A 24724-nucleotide genomic window follows, 5' to 3' on the forward strand; every position below is an offset into this window, starting at 1 on the left:
TGGCATGCTTTCAATACTAGATTTCAGGTAGTCTTTTCCGTTATCATCGTATTTATACACAGTAAATTTTTCTTTCTATGTGTGCCGTATGTCTGAAGTTTTGAAGTTCTAAATAAAAAGTGTGCCAGTATGAACATAAGCACTTGATTTTAGGAATACTGGACTTTTCTTAAAGTACATTAATAGGCTCGAAGTATAGGCATGTTCACTGGCAAAAAATAGAGGGAATGAGGCTCTGGATTAAGACCCAAGTTCAATAGGTCAAATGTCAAAATAATAAAGACCAATCAACTGACCTGCCTATGTCAAGAACAGAGGCGAGGCTGAGAGCAAGACCACACACCTATCCCTCCCCAGGTTTCCCTCCCCCTCTGGGTTTGTCCTTCCATCTAGACTCCTCCGGCCTGTTGTCACTGTTGTTTACTTATGCTATAAAGAGGAAAACAGAAGGAAGGGTCCTACACTTTGCCTAATTAAGCCACTACCAGAATTACTGGCAACTTTAGCACAGTATTTGAGGTGATTTTCTTTCTTTATATTTAGAGTGACTTGATTCTGATTCTTTCTGTTGTTTTGTACGGAACAGCACTTTATCTGTGTATTAATTGTTCCCCTGTATCCTTTATGGTTTTTCCTTGTTTTCGTTTCTCTTTTAAATTATGCATGGAATTTTGTGTGTGTGTGAAATTAAGGTCTTTATTAATCCTGAGAAAAAAGAAAAGTCACCCAATGACTTGCTATACTACTAGATACATGAAGCCCTCTGCTTTAAAAAAAAAAAAAAAAGGTAACCAAACACAAAGCACAGAAAAAGGCAGAACCAGGGTACTGATGATCCTATAAAAGCCATAGCCATTTTCCTTTTAAGTTTTACTACCCTCCATAGTACTAATGGAATATTTACCCAGACTAACGCACCAGGGTGTCACAATAATAAAACTGTGATCACCCAATTTTGAAGTTTCAGCAACAGGCTAATAATCAAAAACTGCATAGGAGAGTCGAACTCTGCATTTGACTGCATACCCTATTATCCAGTGTTCTTCTGTTTTGAAACAAAAACTTGCTTAAAGAGTCATCTGTATTACCTGTGAACTGGTTAGAAATACAAAACTTGGGTCTCACCCCTGACCTGCTTAATCAGAAATTGTGAAGATGAGGCATAGCAATCTGTTCAAACAAGCTTTCATGTGATTCTGATGCTTGCTGAAGTATGAGAAGCACCAGTCTAAATCAAGTTAAACAAGAGGCAGGTTAAATACATGCCTAAAGCAGCAAAAGATCCCTGAAGAGTAAGTCAGACACAGTTCATATTTTCAACCATGACTGTTTAATTAATAAAATAAACAAAAAAAAATTCAGTGTGCTGAGTAGTATGAACTTAGCTTGAGTATTTTTTTGCAGTGCGCACATGCAAATGGCATAGTACAACTACAAGCCAACTGCCAACCCTGATCCCTAGCCAATTTCACCAATTCCAGTGTGAATAAAGTATGATAAAACATTACAGACTGCAAAGATATTGTTTAGTTTTGTGTTTACATATATTTATAATTTTTTGAAAAATTTCTCAAGTTGTCTGGTTCAAAGAAAAAAATCATAAAGAAAAAAGATGCACAGAATGGTGAAAATGTTTCCCAAAATGTATACCAGAAATTTTTAACAAACTGTTATCAGATTATTCATAACTTTAATGAATGTCAGTAACTAATGCCTAAGTTAAAAGTAATGAAAAATTATGTCTATGTGGGGAAACAATCCCCAATAACTGAGTCTTATTTTCTCTGGTGTAGGAATGTATTAAGAGAGACATAGAGTGTAAACCTTCCTAAATCCCTACCTCAAACCTTATATCACCCTAAAAAAAGTTCCAAATTGATCAAAGATGTGTAAAACAAAAACAAAATACTAGAATACATGGATTCAAATAATTGTTCAATACACTGAATACATCTTCTTCAACTAATTCAATTAATTAAAAACACCGGTATAAAATTCAGGTTTCTACATGGCATGAAGTGTGATAAACAAAGCAAAGAAAAATGGCAAAGTGAGCAAAAATTGGAACTTAAATACAGAAGGCCAATTTTGTTAAGAAAATTGCAACTGATATCTAGAACGCTAATTCTGTTAAAAGCTCCTACAATCAATATAAAAAAGGCCAACTGACCACAAAAAGATGGACAAACTCCAAGTTTCACCAATCCTATAATACTGTACATTTTTTCAAATTTACCTTCTCTGTGACTGGGATGCATTTTAAAATAGCACCTTACAAATGACAGTCAAGCAGGTAGCAATACTTATGGGAAGATGAGAAAAGCAATAGTCTGAGACCCAAAAAGAAACACAAATGGCTCATAAATACATATAAAGATGCTCAATTTCATACAAAAGAAATGCAAATTAAAACCATAATAATATTCCATTTTTCACTTACAATACTGACAAAGAATAAAAAAGTTCCACAATACAATGTTGGCAAGGATACAGACACTCATTTGCTCATTCCTTACTGGTCAGAGTAGATAAATCTCTACGGAAGGCAATCTGGCAGTAATAAAATTCAAACATACCCTGTAACCCAACCAATTTCATTTGTAGGGAATTCATTTCAGATATATACATGTGCATGTGTGAAAAAATGTGTGTACAAGGTTTTGTTAGGAGGCTACTAAGGGCAAGTATTTATTTTTTTATTTTATTTATTTATTAGAGAGAAAGCACAAGCAGGGGGAAGGGGAGAAGGGGGGGGAAGTGAGAAGCAGACTCCCCGCTGAGCAGGGAGCCCTCCGTGGGGCTCCATCCCAGTACCCCAAGAACACTACACAAGCCGAAGGCAGACACTCAACTGAGTGAGCCATCCAGGGACCCCAACAAGTGTTTTTAATAGCAAAAACTGCAAATCCGAGCGCCCATCAATAGAATAAAACAAACTATAGTCATTTAAAAAAATAAGGCAACTTTGTATTTACTGTTCTAGAACAATATAAGTGAAATCAGCAGCCATATCTTGAACCAGCCCTGCTATAACAATTAAGTTAATATATTCTGAAAATCCTAGATAGGTAGTGCTCTTGCAATACTGTTAGGACCTGGTTACCTTTCAAAGTACAGGCTTTATTCTGGCATAACTGCACATGCAGCTAAATCAAAACTGTGTTTCTATGGGGCGCCTAAGTGGCCCAGTCGTCAAGCGTCTGCCTTTGGCTCAGGTCATGATCCCAGGGTCCTGGGATCGAGCCCCACATTGGGCTCCCTGCTCTGTGGGGAAGCCTGCTTCTCCCTCTCCCACTCCCACCTGCTTGGGTTCCTTCTCTAGCTGTCAAATAAATAAATAAAATCTTTAAAAAAAAAAAACAAAAAACAAAAAACCTGTGTTTCTAAAGAATCCAAAACTTGACTCAGCATGACCCAAAGAAATTCTTGGTAACTGCTTCGAAGTTTATTATAAATGATTGGCACTGTTTAATCTGAGTAATTAGATTTACTGCTTTCCAAATTACCTAGCAACACTTTACAAATACTTACACATAAAAGAATTACATGGAGATGAGGAGTAACACCACATACAGTGGTTAAGGATACACCCCTATTGCAAGACAAACCTAGGTTCAAGTCTGTGCCTTCTTCTTGGCATCTGATCTTAAACAAGATCAACTTCTCTAATACGCCATTTGTAAAATGAGAATATGGCGGCTTTTGTTTAAATTAAAAGAATGTATTTAGAGCACCTAGTATACCAATTGTTGGGCACCTGTTGAATACTCTATATAGAATTCTACGCTACGCTCTTAACTAACCTTTACCTAATAAATCCTTGGGATAACCTTACCTCTGTACAACATACTGTGGTAGCCACATTTCTGTCCCTACCAGTTGGATCAACATAATTATATCTGACATGAAATGGTAAGCTCTTAGTGTAGAAAAGAGAGTTGTACAGATGTTTCCTGTTATATGCTTCAGAAAAGCTCGAAAAAGATGAGTCACAGACACAGTATCAGATGTGTGACATAACTATAAAAAAGTGAAAGGGGTCTGGAATTCCAGAATTCAAGATTCAATTCTCTTGAATTCCAGAAAAGTAACACATATGTATTTTCCAAGTGTCTGAAGTTTAAATACCACTGTAAGATCTAGACATTTTAACTGCCTAAGTGAACTCCAAACAAAGGGCCCATATACAAGAAAATGGTGTTCATCCTACATTAAAAGACTGATGAATGAATGTACAGGTTTTAAATTAAAATTTTAAAAAAGTTTAAGGTTTGTATAAATTTTTACTATTTACTACTAAAACTGTTAGATTAACTCACTACAATCCAATCAAGTCCTATGAGTGCCTCTATTAAAGAAAAACTACGCATATTAAAATGCCTGCACAAACAGTATGTAGTATTCTTTAAGTTACAATGGAGCAAGACTTCTGAAATAGACCATAACCAAAAAATACATATATTTTCCCTCTACCATATAACCTATTTTTGTTTAAAGCCCCTATCAGTACATGGGGCGCCTGGCTGGCTTAGTAGGTAGAGCATACAACGCTTGATCTCAGGGTTCTGAGTTTGAACCCCATGTTGGGTGTGGAAATTATTATTATTTTTTTAAGATTTTATTTATTTATTTGACAGAGAGAGACAAAGAGAGAGAAGGGACACAAGCAGGGGGAGTGGGAGAGGGAGAAGCAGGCTTCCGCCGAGCAGGGAGCCCTATGAGGGCTTGACCCTAGGACCCTGGGATCATGACCTGAGCCAAAGGCAGACGCTTAACGACTGAGCCACCCAGGCACCCTGGGTGTAAAAATTACTTAAAAATAAAATCTCTAAAAAAAATAAAAGCAGCCCCTACCAACCAGTGGAATACTTTTTGAATGACAACAGTAAAAGAAACAGAAGAATGACAAAGCTAAAACAGCTTGCACTTAGCAGGAACTATATCAGAAGAAAAGAACTATATATAGTATTAGTGACTTTATAAAATACAGCTCTTCTCACTACTATAAATACAGTGAAGCCTGAACACCCACACCCTACCCATACTTCACAATGCCAACATTATGAAATGGTCAATTACCACCTTTTAAACATGTTCACAGAGAATGCTATTATACTTATTCAGTAACTACTGAGAGTCATCAAATTACCTTCCTCCAACAATTTCTTCCAATATCAGTTATTTCTATATGGCATAGGTACAAAAATAAAGCATAAGTCAGTTTAAAATGAAGTTATTTACCCCTTTTAGGTGATCTGGCTATTTTTGGATTCATCACTAACTTAAAGTCTTCAGTGTCCACAATGCTAGCACTGTATTTCTCAATTTATATAGTTCTATGATGTTAAAAAAAAAAAAAAAAACCACTTTACAAACCTGATACATGTGAACACAGCAGTTAAAAAAAAAAAAGATATTTGGTTGTTTAACATTAAGATCTCCTAAAGGACAGCTTATATATAATCCCCTAGCACAGTCCAAGTTTAGATTACTGTAGAACTTTAACATCTATTTATATATCCAGTCAAGAGAAGAGTAAACTACTTCCTTCTTTGGGTATAAACAGATATATTAACTTGCTAGGGTAAATTGATTCAATTTGTTAAATGATACCCTATTTCCAGAGAACAATAATTATGTTCTTGCCGCAGGATTCAAAACAATTTATATTGCCGTTTTTCCAAACTCAACATGTGCTGCCACAGCACTACTAGCAGAGGAACTTCATTATGCATATTCCTTTCAAAGACATCATCTTTGCAAGGCTGAATTTTTGATAGTCGCTCTAATAAAAAGCAAATATAAGGCAAATATCAGTGTAGAACAGTAAGTAAAGGTGGCAAGTCCAAACCAACTCCAAAGTTTAAAAAACTGATACCACACTAGAAGATAACAGTGGTTTAAGAATGAAATAAAAATATTTTTCTTCCAATGTGTGTGTGGTATTTGTTTAAAGGGCTAATTTAGGACATAAATACTTAATGACTGAACCAATAAATACATGGAATTCTGAGTCATTTCTTCTGGCCTAGGGTACCACGAAAAATTACTGGAACATTAAGCATGAAGCTGTGAACCAAGGTAGCACAGGAACTTCTACTCTCCCTAAAACCTAGCTCACTGAGTTAATCTGCAAGTCCCTCCACCCTTCTCAGCTCATCTATATAGTTCATGTGACTGAATCAAACTACGTTCTTAATTGCTTCACAGCTTAAGGCCCCAACCAAGTCAGAGAAGAACTAGTGACACTAACACAGTTCCTTTGTATACTTAATGTTCCTTTCACTTGTAAAGGGATAAGCAAACATTTATATAGGGCCAAGTTCAACTTGATACACTCGAACAATACTACTACTACAATCACAACAACCTATACATAGTATCGGTTACAAACAACAAACTACTAGATGTGAACAGTCACATGGAAAGGTACCACACAGTGTTTTGAATAATTTGGAATCTACCATGTTTCAATGCATTTATAATACCAAAAAAATGGACAAAAAGAAAGCAAACAGAAAACCGCAAACCCCACTTATAACCTGTGTAGACAGCCTCATAGTTCTGAGATCAGCATTCAAAGCATACAGCTTTATTTGGGCAAACAGCTAAAATATATGTGGTATGTTTCAGTTAGCTATGTAATCAAGCCGAAGAAATGGCTAAGAAGTTAACAGAAGGCAACTAAAATCACTTTTTCAAAATAGACTGCCCATTCCTCAAGTTTTCACAAGTTTTGAAGGAAATGCCTGTCATCCTCACAACAGAATTTACAGAAAGCTGGTATGAATGCATACATTTGATTTAATATTTTTTAAGATGTTAAGCACTATAAACAAAGAGCCTCCTAATAACTAAACCCTTGCCAAGTAGTGAAGTATAAACACAAAGATCAAATGTAATACATGCATACCTTTAGGAAATCAAGTTAGCTTTTATGAATGAATAAAAAACAAAGAATTCTAATACTAAGTGACGACGATGAGTTTTCAATCTGACAGGAAATGCTTAAGTGGTAAATAACCACATTTATTCTTTATTACCACCCCTTTTCTAAAGATTTAGTAAAACTACCTTTATCTAATCCGTGCTATACTTGAATTAGAACACAGCCTACTATACAACAGATGTTCAATAAATTACTTTTATAATTAATGTTTATATAATTAATGGTCTTTAAAGTACCAGGCCTATTTCACAGCTTACCTCCAGCCCTAAAAGAATATTTGGATTCATTCATTCATTTCATAGTGACAAGTAATGTCCAAGTTTTAATTCAAGTTAAAACCCCCAAACTGTAATTCATGTGCTGCATTAAAAGGAACTTTATCAAGTTTTTGTTCTTTTTAATTAACTGGGTTAACTGGTTAATAAGATCCAATAATTTCTCAAACTGGAAATCTACCACCACTATCAGCAGCAGCAAAAGTAGAAATGTTGACTTAGCACTTGCTGGGCGATAGGAATTACTTTAAGGGCTGTACACAAATAAATGTATTTCATCTCAGAACAACCATATGAGGTAGTTATTATCAGCTCTATCTTCTAAAAAAGCAATAAACACAGGGAGGTTAATTAACATTGCCAAGATCACAGCTAATAAGTGGCAAAGCTGGGACACAACTCCGGCCCTGTAATCTTAGTCGGTGGTTTAGGATGTATTTCCTTTTGATTCTCTTCTCAACTCATACACTTTTTAACAATGTTGCCTTATTGGAAACCCACTGTGGCATCTCTTAAGTGGTTCTTATGCAGTTGGTGTTTCTAACTCAGGCCCCAAACAATCTGCTATGGGAACGTGCTACAGCAATGCCTGGTAAATCCTCCCCAGTGTCAACCTTAAAGGTCCTGTACCAGCCAACTCCTTATTGTAGCAGTATTCGTACTGGAATCTCGTCTTTGCTATATATTTTTAGATTTTCTTTCATCTTCTTGTCTAGGTTGCCTTTTGGAGATTAAAAAATGTGTAGTTTCTGATTCGTATTATGTAGAATAGCACTTCTTTGGCTCGTTAGTTCAAAACTTTTCTCCCTTAAGCTTTAACAAGGGGTTTATCACGCCTTTAGACCCCAAGTTCTGTTCGTTTCTCCTTATCACCTGATTATAGATATAAACTATGTCCTGTCCTTAACTTTTCTTGATTTTTCCAGCTGCTTGTCCTGAAGCTATATATATATGATAAACAACTCAGGAAGGTGGTCTTAAAAAACAAACATGCGTCCTTGAAGAAAAGAGCTACAACACCTTCTGCTTCATAAACATTACCCCAGATTAATTCCTTAGCCTGTGACAGGTCCCAATATGTAAATGAATCTGACACCCAAAAGCAAAAGATTCAGGGCGCCTGGGTGGCTCAGTTGGTTAAGCGACTGCCTTCGGCTCAGGTCATGATCCCGGAGTCCTGGGATCGAGTCCCACATCGGGCTCCCGGCTCAGCGGGGAACCTGCTTCTCCCTCTGACCCTATCCCCTCTCATGCTGTTTCTCTCTCTCTCTCTCTCTCAAATAAATAAATAAAAATAAAATCTTAAAAAAAAAAAAAAGCAAATGATTCAGAATAGAAGGCAAATTACAAATTATATACACCAAATCACCCTATCATCATACCCTCTCCACCAAGAAATCAGGAAAAATGTCTTTTCATGAAAAAGTTACCCGTTTTTCACATTTATGTTGAGGATTCACCCACAATCTACAGTGTAGTGACAAATTTCACACTCCTCTGTTGCCTTTTCCATCTCAGGTTTTTTTTTTTTTTTGAAGTTCCATGCACAAGGCAAGTATACAGATATAGACGCAAACTCTTTCCCGAAGAGTTTACATTTACACTCCAACTAGGCAAGAGAAAGAAACCCATCTTTAATTATCTCTACTGTCCATAAACCAGTCTTGTATCATCTCAAGGGATCAGGCACGGAAATGCTGACTTACACAAATCATTTGGATACTTTAAAAAATACACAAACTGCAGTATCTTCTCAAGTAAAAAGTCCGTTTTTACCCCCTTCAGGAAAGTTTTTAAAAACGCTGTTCCATGGGCGCCTGGGTGGCTGAGTCGGTTAAGTGTCTGCCTTCGGCTCAGGTCATGATCCCAGGGTCCTGAGCTCGAGCCCTCCATCGGGCTCCCTGCTCAGGGAGTCAGCTTCTCCCTCTCCCTCTGCCCCTCCCCCTGCTCATGTGCACGCTCTAATTTGAGAGAGAGAGAATGAGAGAAAGAGAGCCCATGAGAGGGTGGGGAGCATCAGAGGGAGAAGCAGACTTCCCGCCAAGCAGGGAGCCCAATGAGGGACTCGATCCCAACACTCCAGGATCATGACCTGAGCCGAAGGCAGTCGCTTAACCAACTGAGCCACCCAGGCACCCCTCTAATAAATAAAATCTTAAAAAAAAAAAAAAAAAAAAAAAAATGCTGTTCCATCTGCCAAGAAAGCTCTGCTCCCTGTACCCCAATGCCTACCCTGGCAAACCATTACTTTCAACTCAGGCCTTTATTCCATCTTCTCTTTTCAATCTGAATTGTCAAATCATGCCTTCATACAAACCCCAGTATTCTCTTTCAGAAGCCTAATCACATTATGAAATTGTATTTACTTTATGCGGACAAGAACCAGATCTGCTTTTTAGTAAGTACTGTATCTAGCTAGCACTGTCCAACACAAAGAAGTCACTCAATTAACTGTACGACTAATTAACCATTACTTATGTACATCACTGGGTTCCCTTAATATCAAAATATCTCAGAATTTTGCAGCTTGGGGGAGAGGGTACAAAAAGGAAATAACTAAATTACGTACAAAATTACCAACTTCAAATATTATATCTGCCTGAGGGTTCAAGACTATCAAACTGTTTTATTCCATAAAAAAAATTATCAGCCCCCTCAAAATAAATGAACAGATTTCTTAAAATTGGTCACAACTCCAAAGTGCTTCTTAAAATCCACTCCAAGAGTATATCATCTCTTCTTTCTTAAAGTGAATTAAGATATTTTTCACTGACAAGTCACAAACTTGGCAACATCTTGCATAGACTGGTGTGCTCTTCTTTAGCTATCTCACTTGTTTTTTGGGGGGGTTTGTTCATAATTTCCAAGCCAAAATGGAACATTAAGCATACTGCAAAAGGAATACTTCAGAAAAGTGATGGGAGCAGGCAAAAATCGTAACAAATGACATATAAAAACAATTTACATCTGTGGCAGCTTGAAAACTACTTGTCTACTGGGACTGGACAGGTTTTTAAGGCTAGCCTAACAGAAAGTGCACTAATTTATACTAGATCCAATTATCTGAAAACAGCACAATATTAGATCTAGAATCTAGAATTTATGGATATATATCCCAAACACCAGAAAAAGTACCTTTGGACTCTTAATGTGAATAGAGATGATTTAAAGATACACTAATTTAACTAAAGTACTCTCAAACAAATTTAATTAGTAAAAAAGTATTTGTTTACTGTCAACAACGAAATCAGGAGGAGTATGGTTGAATTGAGTCCCTCAGGCAGAATCCTCAGAAGTTAGTCCTCTTTACCATTCTTCTATGGTGAAAATTAGAAGCCTGTTTTTCCGGCTAAATAATGGATTCCTAGGCATTTTTATATCCACACCTGACCCCTGAACAACACAGGTATGAACTGCACAGATCCACTCATACACAGATTTTTTTCAATAAATACAGTACAGGACTGTAAATTATTTTCTTATGATTTTTCCCATACCTTACTCTAAGAATATGGTAGATAATACATACATAACATACAAAATATGTGTTAACTGTTTGTTATTGGTGAAGTGAATAGCAGGCTATTAGTAGGTAACTTGTGGGGAAGTCAGGTTAGACACAGATTTGTGCAGGGGAGGGGGGTTTGCTTCTAACCCCTATGGCTCAAAGGTCAACTGTGTATGAGAATAGCTAAAGGAGGAGACTGATAGCTGTCGTAAGTATTCACTCTTCCTACCCAATTAACTATGTAACTGATCCTCCTTAAGATAAGGTTCTAGCTGTTTTTAACATCTGGAGTTCTCAAGAAATGAGCTGATAGATGACTTTAATATAAAATACATCTAGGGATTCATACCAACACTCCATTTGGTGAAGCATTCCTACTGTCAAAACTATCATTTGTTCCATACTATTAAATAGGATTTAATATCACTGAAATACAACATTAGGTTAGCTTCTAGCTCTTCAGATTCTAGAAGATATCCCAGTAAGTTTGCCCTGTCCAGAATTAAGTACGCATTTTTTGTTTAAAGTTTAGTTATAGCCTCTGGGAACCATTTCATAAGAAAACATCACAATGCCAAAAATACGTTCATTCTGATCTATCGAAACTATTTATACGTTACTCGTCATTCCCTATTAACAGAGCCAAAATCTTTCACAAGCATACATCTTTTGAAAGCCTACCACTTCCTAACACACACACACACACACACACTCTGACCCAGTATTACATGTAACTTTCCTCTCACAATTTCCAAATTCCATTTTCCCTGCTCAACTGTGGCTTGCCAAGAAACATTTACTACTTAGTGAATCAAATGTCAAAATAATTATTTCTCCTAAAGATGAGTAAAATCTGCCCTTTACTGTCCCTCAAGTCTTTGACATTATCTGCATTTTAAATTAGTATGAAATCCTAAGTTATGATTTTATGTAATTCTGTCATCAATTATATCGTAGTTACAAGTGAATAATGATTATCACTAAACTAAAAAGATGTACTCAATGAAGCTTAAGATATAAACCAAAAACATGCCTTAAAGTCAGACAAGCTGATTTAAATAATTGTCCAGCTGCTATTAATAATACTGAATTCTTTAACCTGAAGTTCTAATAATACTTATCAAAGAAACTAGAAAAAAAAAAAAAAAGAAACTAGAAAAAATTGACATGAAACTTGAACCATGATTGGATGTTTTGATTAAGGAAATTTTTAAAGTTATGAATACCACAGCAATATAAGAAACTGTATCTTTGACCTACGTACACTGAAATATTTAGAGATGAAAGTATATAATGTCTAAGATTTGCTTCAAATTATATGGGACAGGGAAAGGTTGGATATGGATGAAACAAGACTGGCCATGGTTGAAGATGCATGATAAACACGTGGGAGTTCATTATACTATTGTACTTCTGCATACATTTGAAAATTTCTGTAATATATTATTTCCCCCATAAGACTGTATGTATTTCTGCCATCAATGACTCATTTCACTGCCCATGTAACATTTTGTTCCAAAATTGTCTTTTAAAAACCTCAGGGAGATGACATCGTGAGAAAGAAATCATTTTTTAAAAATGATTTAAATGTCACATATATATACAGAATAAACAGAAGCAATAAAAAGGGAAGATTTTTCAAAAGAATTACCGTCAGGCAACATGTCTCACAACTTACGCAGAATATAAGTGTAAGATGAAAAAAATTAGGACGGTTAAAGAAAGTATTAGAAAGAAGCTCAATGTGGTAGCCAATCATGCACCACAGCCATAAATGAAAAGGTAAAGGACTTTGAGGAGACTCCCAAGAGTATATTACACAACAAAAGATTCCTCCTTTTAGCTCATAACATATGTACAGTAATAGCTATATAATTAACATTAAAAGCCCTATCCCCCAAATAATTTCTATCCCATCCCACACATCATTCTTTCTAAAAATAACTTTTACTAAGATGTATCACTTTTCTATCACATTTAAATGCTAGAACATTCCACCTAAGACACAGCACCAAATAACTAAAATCTGACCTTTGAAGCTCATTGTCTACTGAACAGCTATATGTATTACTAGCAAGAAAGAGAATCCATCTTAAAAAGTCACTTATAAGTCTAAGAAGGTCTTCTCTGGACGATCTTAAATTTGGATGATTTGAGACTCCCCCAGCAAAGCCCTCTATCTAGTGACAGAAAACTAGAAGTAGAGAAATAAAGTATGCATTTTTAGAGAGAGTACTTACTTAAGAATGGTTTTTGCACTACTGCAGTCTTCAAATCGAATGGAGTAACCAACTTCCTGGCCCAACATTACATCCATTTCATCAGCAACTCTCTGAGCCACACTCATTGCAGCCACTCTCCTGGGTTGGGTACAGGCAACTCCTCTCTTGGGTCCTGGTAATGATCGCATGTACTCCACACACCACTGTGGAATCTGTCAAATAATTTCACATTTAAATTCATTCTAGTCTGCCTGCATATCAGGTATATTTAACATGTAGTATTTTATTGCATTCCAATTAATTCAAAACAAAAATCAATTAGGCACACCACAAAGTATTAAGACTCAAACTTAGAGCGTATCATGAACTCTCCAAGCCAGGAGGGGTCATACACTGATACGACTCCTGAGCAGGCTAGGCCCACTGAGGCTGTGCTGGATACGCTCTACAGCGTCAGCTGTTCCATCCTTAAACATTTCTCAATACCCTGGAAAAAACCCAACTTATGAAAAATTCTACTTTATAATATATGTGAGTTTCCACACATTTTCTCAGAAATTATTAAATTCTTATACAATTTGAATTACAAAATGCAGGTGAAAATAGATCACAACCCCTTGTGGTTACAGAGATATGACTTTTTAAGTCAATTCAAATTTGGTTTGTAAGCTAGCAGAATCTGACCCCTATTCTTCTGCCTTCGGGAGAGGTAAGGTATGCACAACAGAACACCTTAGGTGCCATCTTAAAAGTCAATTTCAGTAATTGTCAATCTCAAATTCAATGCCCCCTAAAGATGCAAGAAAACACACCAACAAGCACAAGTTGGTTGGCTGCCATGACAACAGCGCATTTCCTCCTTGTTCCATTATCAACAGAAGCTAATAGAACCTCTAATTTCATGGCTCTTCACTCACTTACCTGAGTAAGAACCATGGGAAAAATCTAAGTAATCACTACATTACATGGGAATCCACTGCATTAAAGTCATGATGGGTCTCCATCAAAGCGTCCAAAAGTCTGTCAAACTCAAATGCTGAAGAAAATGTGGGTGACAGGGCTTTCAGTACCAGATTTGTACAAAGGCACTTTTAAGAACACTGGTTGCCCTACCATTACTACATTTTAGTTAGGTTACTTCTGCAATTTGGGGATAACTGTCTTCACTTATAAATATCTAAAAGGGGAGGGGTGACTATGTGGCTTCTCTAAGAATGTAACAATGTGTATCTTTAAAGGACTTAAAATGAACAGAAATAAATACTACCCTAAAAGAGAAGGGTCTCTCTAGGTCTGTAAATCCACAAACCAAAGTTTAAGTGGTTTTCCAGCAAAGTTTTATATATTTATCTTCATTTCAACAAGTCTCTTACAAAGGCAAAATGTACTTTATAAGACCAAACAAAATGAAAGTCAAAGAAACATTTACCATTCAGTTAAAACTATTTAAAACTATTTTGGAATTCTCAAGGCAAGAATATTCAAAGTTTTTTAAGTTCACTCCAGTGAAATGGACAACTTACTCCCACTTTAAAAGCAAGATAAACATTTTTGGCTAATTCAGCAGTTTTTGAACTTTTGATCTCAGGACTTCTTAAACTCTTAAAATAACCAAGGATGCCACAAATAACTAATAGACTTATTATATGAGGAAATTAAAACCGAAAAACTTTTAGAATATTTATTAATTCCTAACAATAAAAACCCATTCTATGCTAACAGGAACATTTTCTATGAAAAAATAATTACATCTTCCAAACAAAAAAAAGAAAAAGAAAAAATTAGCAGTAAGAGTACATTGTTTTGCATTTTTGCATATCTCTAATGTCTAGCTTAATAGAAGACTGTTGGATTCTCTTATCGGCTTCAATTTTGAATGTGTTGCACTATTTTTGTTTTGTTGGAAGTATACAAAGAAAATCCCAGGACCTTTCTCTGAAAGAGTTTCAGGAACCTTCAAGGGTTCCCGGACAATATTTGGAAAACGGCGCAGTCAATGCATCTATTCACATTTCTAAGAACAGCATTAAGAAGGGAAGCAGGAACTGAAATATGCAGTGTACTAACCTATTCAAGCCCGGGATCATTCCTTCCTTTCAGCTTCTTCTCTTCCTCCATTTGAGGCTACCTCCCTAAAAACTGATCCTCAGCCCTCTAGTCTGACTGGTCTTACTTATTCTCCTGACTTCTACTATTACCTATAATACAGTGACAATCCTAACTATGTTTCCCATCCTAACCTAGTGGTCATTTCCACTTGAGGAATGAATATTTTACTGATACCCCAAATTCAACAAGTTCAAAACCAAAACCATTTCACACCTTCCTCCAATACTTATTAATCCCTCCCATGTCCCATCAGTAATATTAACATCCTAACTCCAATCTACTGTTTATTCTCCATTCTACTACCTTATATGCAGTCAAATTTTTGTTATGACTTCCTACGTAGTCTGTCATCAACATTCTCACTACACAGAGGACATTTTTGTAAAAATCCCTATCAAAAAGCTCTGACGGCTCCCCGATCTACCGCCTGATACACTGAGGCACAGCCTGCTGTTCCAGTCTCACCTGCCCCATCTCCCTCTTCATACACCCTATATGCAGGCCGGAGCATACAAAGCTTTCTCTTCTCTGAACTTGGTCCTCCGTTCACCCTGAACTGGCTTTAGTTTCTTATATATGGATATAGTATGAATATAACAAGTTGCAATGCAAAATGACTTTTACTGTGAGTCTCAGTCAAAAGAGTCAATACCTGAGATTTTGTTTGGAGGGTCTCATTTTCTGACAGGCACAAAAAGATAACCAAAAATGACTTACTCTTAATGGTTTTGAGGCAAAAATTTTAATAGGAGCATGCCAAAAAAACATTTGGGTAAGAAATTCACTATTTAAGCTGTTCAGCTTCCCTCTGAACTCCCCAATTGCCCTGCAATCCTAAGTACACAAAAACAAACAACAAAAAACACCACAAATATTCATCCAAATAATCACAAACCTCTCATTTTGAATTTGACTTGACCTTCTAAATTAAGTGCTACTAAAGAAACTCGTCTCTGGAACAAGGTTAACCACGTGGGTAAGATCAAAGAATAGCAGAATGAAGTAACTATAACTTTGGCTATAAAACAAAGAGACAGGCTTTAAATACTGAACCCACCTAAATCTATGTAACCACAGGCAACCCACTAAACCTCTAAGATTCTTATGAATCTAAGGCTCATTTTGCTCATTGTAAAATGGTGATTAACAACTTCCTTGTAGTGTTCCTGAAACAAATACATACAAAGGACACAGCACCTAGCTTTATCCAGTTGCTAATTAAATACTACACAAAGCAGATAAACCAGCTGAAATAATTCTTTAAAATACTAAATCTTTAAAATAAGTTTAAAATTATATCTTTTCATACATTATTTAAATTTCCACACGGTGATAAAAATAAACCTATCAGTTTCAGTTCCTAACATCAACACTAAGTTTTTTTCACTTAAAAAGAACAACCATATTCACTAATGCTCAGTCTTTAAAAGCTTTCTATTCCGGCTGCCATCGTAGCCTTCAAAATATCTCCATGATATACCCAAATTGATAGGTTTGTGGCATACGTAACTTAAAAAAAAAATGGTAACTTGTATATGCAGTATGCTCAATTATAAACATGTATCACAGGAACATAAACATGGAAAACAAGCCAGGAAGAAACACAATATAATAATAATGACCTCTACATGGTAAGAGGAGTTATTAAATTCATTTCAACACTTCCTGGATTTTCCAGATTTTCTACAATGGCCAGGGACTATACTACTTGTGTAATCTCTTAGAAATTCTTAACTGGTGGTCAGGCTCAAACATACGAAAATATGGTTAACACCTCACTGGTAACAGGAAATGCAAATTAAAAATTACACCAAAATACCATTTTTCACATATCAGATTCATAAAAATTCAAATTCCGTCGTATACTCTATTGGATCTACTTGCTCATGAAAAACCACCATTAGAAGCAGCCTAGAGGTCTGTAAGATGGGCCCAGTAAACAATGGTTCATCCATTTTTGAAAAATATCCTAGATTTATTACTAACAAGACACTAGTGCTTACTGCGATGTGTCTCTGGGGCTGTTTAACTAGATGGATGTGGAGGTCACGGGCAAAGAGACTTCATTCAGCTCTTCCATTTTTAAAAAAAAGGGTAATAGTCACATGGTTCAAAACAAACAAACAAACAAACAAGAATAACAAAAACAAAACTGCCCCAGTGGTTCAAATCTCTACACTCAAGCAATGGAAAACAAAATCTGTACCTCCAAATTTGTACCACCCCAGAGTCAAAGTGGCCAGAAAGCATCATTCTGCCATACTTAAAGTTAACAAAACAGCACTGCTACTTTCCCCTAGACTCAAGAAAATAGGCACTCCCTACAAGATGCCCACTCTGTGTGTCACTAAAAAGTGATAAGCGTCTAAGCAGCTATTCTTCGGGATGTTTCTACCAGGAAGACAAGGTGAAGGACTACTGGGATCAAATAAGCAACATTTAGTAAACATGAACATTAATACAGTAGGTACCAAGGTAAACAATAGTAACTCACCTGTGTTGTTTTACCAGACCCAGTCTCACCAACCAGTACAAAGGACTGATGTCTAACCAGAATGTCTGTAAACCTATCCTTGTATTCCCAAACAGGGAGCTGAAGCCGTTTCTTTAGAATATCATAGTATCGAGGAGTATGGGGTAGGTTGGTAAATGGATTAATGCACTGTGGAAGTGATGTGTGTCCTGCATGGCCGGTGTGTGTTGAATGAGCAGAATGTGTCGAATGTGTTGAATGTGCAGAGTGGGTTGAGTGAGCTGAATGGGAAGCTTTTAAAGGTGGTAATCCAGCACTGATAAGCATAGCATTAGTCGAAGCTCGCAATTCCTTCTCCTTTTCTTTCTCCCTCTCCCGCTCTCTATCTCCTCTATCACGTTCTCGGTCTCGATCTTTAGACCGATCTTCACGATCCCGGTCACGATCTCGATCCTTCCTAAAAATAAAAATTTAGAATTCAGATTCTGAATTTTACGCAAAATGTTCTTGGCAGTGTTATAGTCACAAAGAATGAAACGTCCAACAGCCAAATGAATAAACCAATGAAAAACTCAATAATGAAAAAGACCTTATAATCAAGAATTCTCCATGCCTCACCCATAAATATCTTTCCCTCTTTGATGAGACCTCAAATTCTGTTAAGGGGCAGTCTCTTTCCACACCTTTAACCACCAGCTGAGAGAACACAAGTCTGAGAACTCAGACTAGATTGAGTAAAGTAAAATCCCTTCCTACTTAGACAGGAGAAGTTAAAGACTGAGGGCAAGGTGGGGAAAAGGTAGGAGTAAATAAAGCAAAAAGAGGATGCCATCACAATTTTCCCCAGACTCTCTTTTTAGTTACATGAAAAGGTATGTTCAAAATTCAAAACTGCTTCTGGACACAAAGACAATTCTATTTCGCTAACGATAATATAAACACGAATTAAAAGACTGTACGTGAGTTTGCTTTCAAGTTACACTCTACAACACTTTCCCAATTTTGTTTAATAAGCATATATTTGTCCTATTAAAAAACTAAAATTAAAAACATCTTCATTCTTTTGTTTTCATCTGCACAACATCCTTAAGAGCAACTGCAAAACTGTGTAAACCTATGTATACTTTGGACATCCATCAAGTGAAACATAACCATTAAAAACAAGCTCCACTGAACAACAGTCAGTTGTTTTAGAATGTTAAAATAATGCAGATGGCCACTATATTAAATCTAGGTCAACTTTAAGTACTCAATTTTAGTATCTACTTCCAGTTACCAGACATGATTCCCAAAACAATAATAATTTTTAAATAATCTCTGCTTATTTATTCTACTAATCCAGTTTACTTCAGACCAAATCCTATAGCAAACTTGCCACAAGGTATCTGGACCCAGACTTGAAATAGTGAGGCAACATAAAGCTGTAAGACAAGCCACTAAACATGTCGTTATTCCTTATCTATAAGACACAAAAGACATACCAATTTCCCATGTACCAATTATCAGTAGCGAGTAGGAAAGACCATTCATTCTCTATAATAGCACATCAGCAGGACAACAGAAAACCCTTGGTAGAATACAGCTAAAATTCTAGAGCCAGCAGGAGTTAGGATGGTTCCAATTATAGAAATGGTAAGCAGACCAATTGCATTTTATTTTGTCCTTCCTAAAATATAATTGTATTCCATAGGAATTTAAAGAAAAGCTTTATCATGTGTATAAACACATACACACACCTTTCATATATATACTTTCATATAACAACATACATACTTTTCGTATAAATATAAAATACATATATGAAAAGTGATCCTCCTTTCTCCAATCCCACTGTTCACCTTCTACAGAATCACAGGACACACAAGCTAGGATTGAAGCCTTTCATCCTATCTCGCACGAGAAAGTCAAAGGGAAAAAAAACCCAAAGGATAACCTAATAAACATAAAAAATCAAGTCCCAGAACTCACAGCTTCCTGGCCTATCTTTGAAATATGCCATCAACCATCTTTTCTTTGCTTTTCTCATTCTGCCTCTGGTCTAAGGGGCTCATTAATTATTTATATTGCCCCAAAAATGAACGAGAAAGTTTCTAACAGGGTATACGGAAATGTGCCCAGCAAAGTGAGAAGCACTGTAGCCATGAATGGTTCAAAGACCATGCATCTTAAAGGTCACAGAACATAAAAGAACCCTTAAAGAACATCTGGTCTAAATGCAAAGGATTCATATTTCTAGTACTCTAGGAGTGGGGTGGGACAGAAGATCATTATATGATCACCAAGAGACAACAGGACAAAAATAGAAGTTTAATGAACTTCTATACTCCTAGCACCAGGCACTTAACATATATGAACCTAACCTTTCCAGAGTTATAAAATATGGGGGATGGAGAGTGATCGACAAAGTAAATCATAACACCTTGCTTTGTTACAGTAATATCTATACAAAGATGTTTTTCAAGGGCCTACTTCACCAGAAACTTCATTACCAAAAACAACTACAGCATAGGGAGCATAAAATACTTTCTAAGGACACAAAAATTTAACTGCCGACCAAAAAAACGGGGCAAAAAGAGTAAAAAAAAGGAGCACTGAGATCACAGCTGGGTATAAGCCTCAATTTACTATCTGCAAAGAGACAAGTATTAATAAAATAGTCTGAGATTAAAATAAGGCAACAGGAAGGATGCAGAAAGCAAATCCAATCATCTTGAAATGTTGCCCAAGATTCAAACTATCTACTTTCAATAGGGGAGGGAGGATAAAAAAACAGCTGAGGGATCTCTCAAACTCATTACTTCATAAATAATGTGTAGACTACCATGTATATGTTTTCTTTTCTTTTCTTTTTTTTTTAGTTTATTTAAGAGAGAGACAGACAGAGGGACAAGCAGACTCTGGCTGAGCGCAGACCCCAACTCGGGACTGGATCCCACAACCCTGACATCATCACCTGAGCCAAAAATCAAGACTCAGGGGCTTAACCCACTGAACCACCCGGGCAACCCCGCCTGTTTTCTGTTTTTAAACAGGCACTTTCATTAGACAGGAGTTTTACTGTTAAAAACACTGAGTAAAAAGCAGTGCTTTATTGATCACACAGCCACAATCCTGGTAGGTAGACACAATTATGACACAGTTGTTAAGCACATGTTTCTTAACTGTCTCAGCTCAATCCTGGCTCAGCACTTAAGCTAACTATATGACCACAGTTATTTCTTTCCTCGTCTATAAAATGTGGCTCTTCATAGATCTTGTGCAGTATTTCAAGAATTAAATGAGTTAATACATGTAATGTGCTTAAAGTTGTGCCTGGAACAGTGTAAATGCCTGATAAATATTGCTTATCACTGAAGTGTTTTTTTGTTTGTTTGTTTAATTTATAATACCATGTTAAAATTCTACATGGAGTAACAGGTACTACAGTACTGCTAATGAAGATGTAAAAACTGGTTATCAAAATCAGAATATTTTAAATACGCATTGCTTTTTATCTGGCAATCTCACTTCAGGAACTTCAAAGGATATAAGTATGCAAATATGTATACATGAGGATGTTCTCCATCCCTTTCACTTGTAAAACAATAAAGACTGGGAAACTACCTAAACACCAAAGAACAGGAAAGTGGGTAGTTATGATACCCCTTTTGAGTGGAATATTATACAGCCAATGAAAAGGATAATGCATATCTATTCTAGTTTATGATACATTTCTTAGTAAATGAAAATCAAAACACAAAACAACCCATATTGAAACATCTCACTGATACTAAACATTAGTTTATATTTGTGAATAAACATGCAAAGACTAAAAACAATGTTCATCAAGTGGTTAAAGATGAGAATGAAGATCTCAGGGAAATTTTTTGCTTTTCTTTATTTTTTTCTGTATGGACATTTCTTGTCTTCCCTGGGGCAAGTTACTTAACCTCACCTATATCACAGGACTGCAGTGAAAATGTGGTTATACATATCTAGCACCCAGAATAGTTTTGGGAGCACGTATGTATCTACATATGCTGTATTTGTTTCACTTTTCCACACTTGAGGAGAAAAGCTCTTATCAGGAAGTAATCTCCAAAACAAACATCAAAATGGAAAGTGTCCTTATGTTCGCAAAGTTTTTTCCATACTTCGGTTGGCTTGTTAATAATTTTATAAAGCAAATTTTGTGGTATGATGAAAAAAGTAGTAAGGTCAGTATGTAACAGAAACCTTCAACTTCTCTACCTGACCTCCAAATAAAAATACAGCAAGAATAAGTAACACCATATACTGTTTGGGAACCTGAATCTAAATGAAATCTCCCACCAAATTACCTTCTTTCTCAGTAATGGAGTTCATTGGACTGGCAAGCTTCTCTCCCTTAGATAAAACCACTTGTTAATAACTATCAGAGCTTAAAAACAAACAAAAAAACCCCAACTTCAAGATTGCATGGCAGTCAACAAGTGTGACTTTCGAAATTATCGAACAGAGGAGGGGAAAAAAACCCAAACACTATTAACAATTGTAACCCACTGCTAAAGAATTAGTTGTATGAGAAGCGATACAGAAATGTGTATACAAACCTCTCCAGAATTATCTCAGAACTTGGGCTCTATTCCAAAGATGAACTCTCCTTTACCAACAGGTAGGTATCATATAATACCAAGAGAATCATAAGGTCACCATCATAGACCTAAAAAAATCCACATTTTTACTAAGGCTATCTGTTTTGCAAGAGAAAGGGAGCAACCCCATATATATGTCTGTCATGGGGCCACTAATCCCAAAGCATTTAATGGTGCACATACATATAAATATGAATAAATGAATTCATTGCATCCTAGTGTCTTTTGTTCAATTTGACTCTTGCGAGACATCAGTTGCATCTTAGGCAGATGACATGCCAATTTATTTTTACCTCACAGGAACCAAGAACCAAGTGTTCCCTACTTTACCAACCCATTACAAATGTCATTAAAATAGCCTGCATTGACTTAACTACAGCCATATTCTGCGTTGTAATGGAAAAAAGCAAGAGACTAAGAGTGAGAATGAAAGATCAAGGTTCTAGATCCAGCTGTAAACTGCGTAAGGTTGCACAAGCCACCTTAACAACTCTGCATCTCCATTTGTTATCCCTTGAGTGGAGCTGATGATAGAGAACTCTTCAGCTCTAAGGAGTCTTTAACTGAAAGTGCTAAAGTTTTGCTGGGGGCGGGGTGGAGAATATCCTAAAGAGAAAGAAAACTAATGTCTAACATTGTAAACTAAAAATTCTACAAGATTAAAATGTTACATATTCTGGTTTCCACATTCAATACACCCTACCCGGGCTCATACTCCACAGACACTAAACAGATACCTGGAAACCAAGGGAAATGAAGGACTTTGGGCAAACAAAAATCCACAGAACTTACATAGATAACTCGACACAGTGATTCCTTCCATTCCTTATACACACAAAATAAAATTATGAAAAGTATTTGGATATGCATACTTCTGTTTTCTAGCCTGAATTACCCAAATAAATCTCTGAACTTCAGGAATGAAAACACACAATAGACAAGAAGTGATTTTGATGAAATTGCTAAATCAACTGTTAAATTCCTCTGTAGCTTTCAGGAAATGCTAAGGGAAAGCAATCTGAAACACCACGAGTCTATTTCAACTCCCAAACAACCTCCCCACGGGCGACATTTTGCCAAAAATACTGAAAACATTTTTGAAAAGTGTCTGCGTGTTTCCAAAGCTACTTATGAAAGAGGGGGGACATAAAACAAGAACTCTGGGGGGGGGGGGGGAATGCCTTCTAATTCCCACCCCAGGACTGCCCAATAACTATTTTAGCCAAAGCAGGAAATAGAGGAGATGGCGGGAGCGTAGGCAGAGAGCGGAAGTTTGCCTCGTATCTACTTTGAAGTGTTTGAATGGACTGAGGCACAAGCTCTCCCGCCAAACTACAAATGCAGCGGCTCCGAACTACCAGCCCTCCAGCCCATCAGGTATACTCCACGTTTTCCTTTCTCCCAGCAGGCCCTCTACTTTACTCTCCCTTCCCCCGAGAACTCGTCTGCACGCCTCACTCAACTCCCGCCACCCCCATCCCAACCTACACAGGAATCCACGCGCTTTCCTCACTTTCTGCTCTCCGCCTTTCTCCTTGCGGGGCACCCAGCCGTCCCCCAAGGCCCTCTCCGCGGTCGCTCTGCCTGAAGACTACCTGGTGCCCTTGGAAGCCAATACTCCCGCCGCGCCCTCCCCCACCTTCTCCCCCCGGCTCCAGACCTCACCGGGGAACCCAGGCCACGAGGTCCGCGGCTCCCTCCCGCCTGCTCCCCTCGAAGTGACTCCGGCTTGGCTCGGCTCGGCTCGGAGGCGCCCTCGTGGCCACGCAGGCCTCTCCACCCTCCCGATTGGGCCGGGCGGCGGCCGCGCCACCCATCTCCCCGCGCCCTTGCCCAGCCAAACACCGGGAGTGGCGCCGCTTTCCCCGACCCGCCACTGGTGAGCGGAGCCCACAGGGAAACAAAGGGTCGGGCTCCAGGGCCGACGTGGCTAGGCCGATCCTGGCCCGCTCTCCTCCAGGACCCCAACAAAGCCCGAGCCGCTGCCTCGCGCCCCCGGCCTGGCTTACCCATCGGTCCCCGCACGCTTCTTGCCGGAGGGGTAATCCTCCCCCAAGTCCAACCGGTGCCGCTTGGACATCTTCGGTCTCTGCGAGCGGGCGGTTATGAAGGAAGAAGAAAAAAAAGAAGCCGGCGGCTGTATCGGTACAGTCGAGGGCAGCTACTTAACTCTGGAGGACCCCCACCCCTCCCGCTACAACAGCCTACACCGTGCGGCCGGAACCAGGAGCTAAAATGGCGGCGGCGACGAGGGCTGGGCCTGCGAGCGCGCTTCCGCAGCGTGCTGTGCGTGCCGTGCGTGCATGCGTGCGTGGAGCGCGCGCACGCACTGGAGGCGGGAACTCCAGCCCCGCCCGCCCGCCACCTCGTTGGCCCGCCCTCCTTCCGTCTCGCCGCCCTCGTCCCTCCTGCATGCTCTCTGTGCTTTCTGTGCGGGTGCTCGGAGGGGTAATCCTCTATGGCCTGCCTGCCCCTTTGACTAAAAAAGAAGAAGAAAGGAAGAAAAGAAAATTGAGAGAGAAGAAAGTCTACCCATCTTTATTATCCTGGCTTTAGGGGAATCTGACACCATGAG

The 24724-nt window shown here is 37.8% G+C and overlaps 1 protein-coding gene and 1 long non-coding RNA gene across 2 annotated transcripts in view; one reads left to right on the forward strand and one right to left on the reverse strand.

Annotated features, from left to right (window-relative positions):
• DHX15 (DEAH-box helicase 15) overlaps window positions 1–24402 on the reverse strand; it is a 57898-nt gene extending 33496 nt beyond the window's left edge. Inside the window, exons 1-3 of the mRNA XM_045881388.3 lie at window positions 24159–24402; window positions 17558–17993; window positions 12973–13166 (exon numbers count right to left, since the gene is read on the reverse strand). Of these exons, the coding sequence (XP_045737344.1) occupies window positions 12973–13166; window positions 17558–17993; window positions 24159–24229 (701 nt within the window). The 5' untranslated portion in view covers window positions 24230–24402. The remainder of the gene's footprint in view (window positions 1–12972; window positions 13167–17557; window positions 17994–24158) is intronic.
• On the forward strand, window positions 23407–24385 carry LOC135363577 (uncharacterized). The gene is made up of 2 exons (XR_010409321.1): window positions 23407–23526; window positions 23642–24385. It is a non-coding gene; the product is annotated as an uncharacterized LOC135363577 (long non-coding RNA).
• Window positions 24403–24724: the final 322 nt, after the last annotated feature.

This window comes from Mirounga angustirostris, unplaced genomic scaffold (assembly GCF_029215605.1).
Source record: "Mirounga angustirostris isolate CCGP_5_RB_7025 unplaced genomic scaffold, mMirAng1.0.hap1 SCAF_2, whole genome shotgun sequence".
Taxonomy (NCBI): domain Eukaryota; kingdom Metazoa; phylum Chordata; class Mammalia; order Carnivora; family Phocidae; genus Mirounga; species Mirounga angustirostris.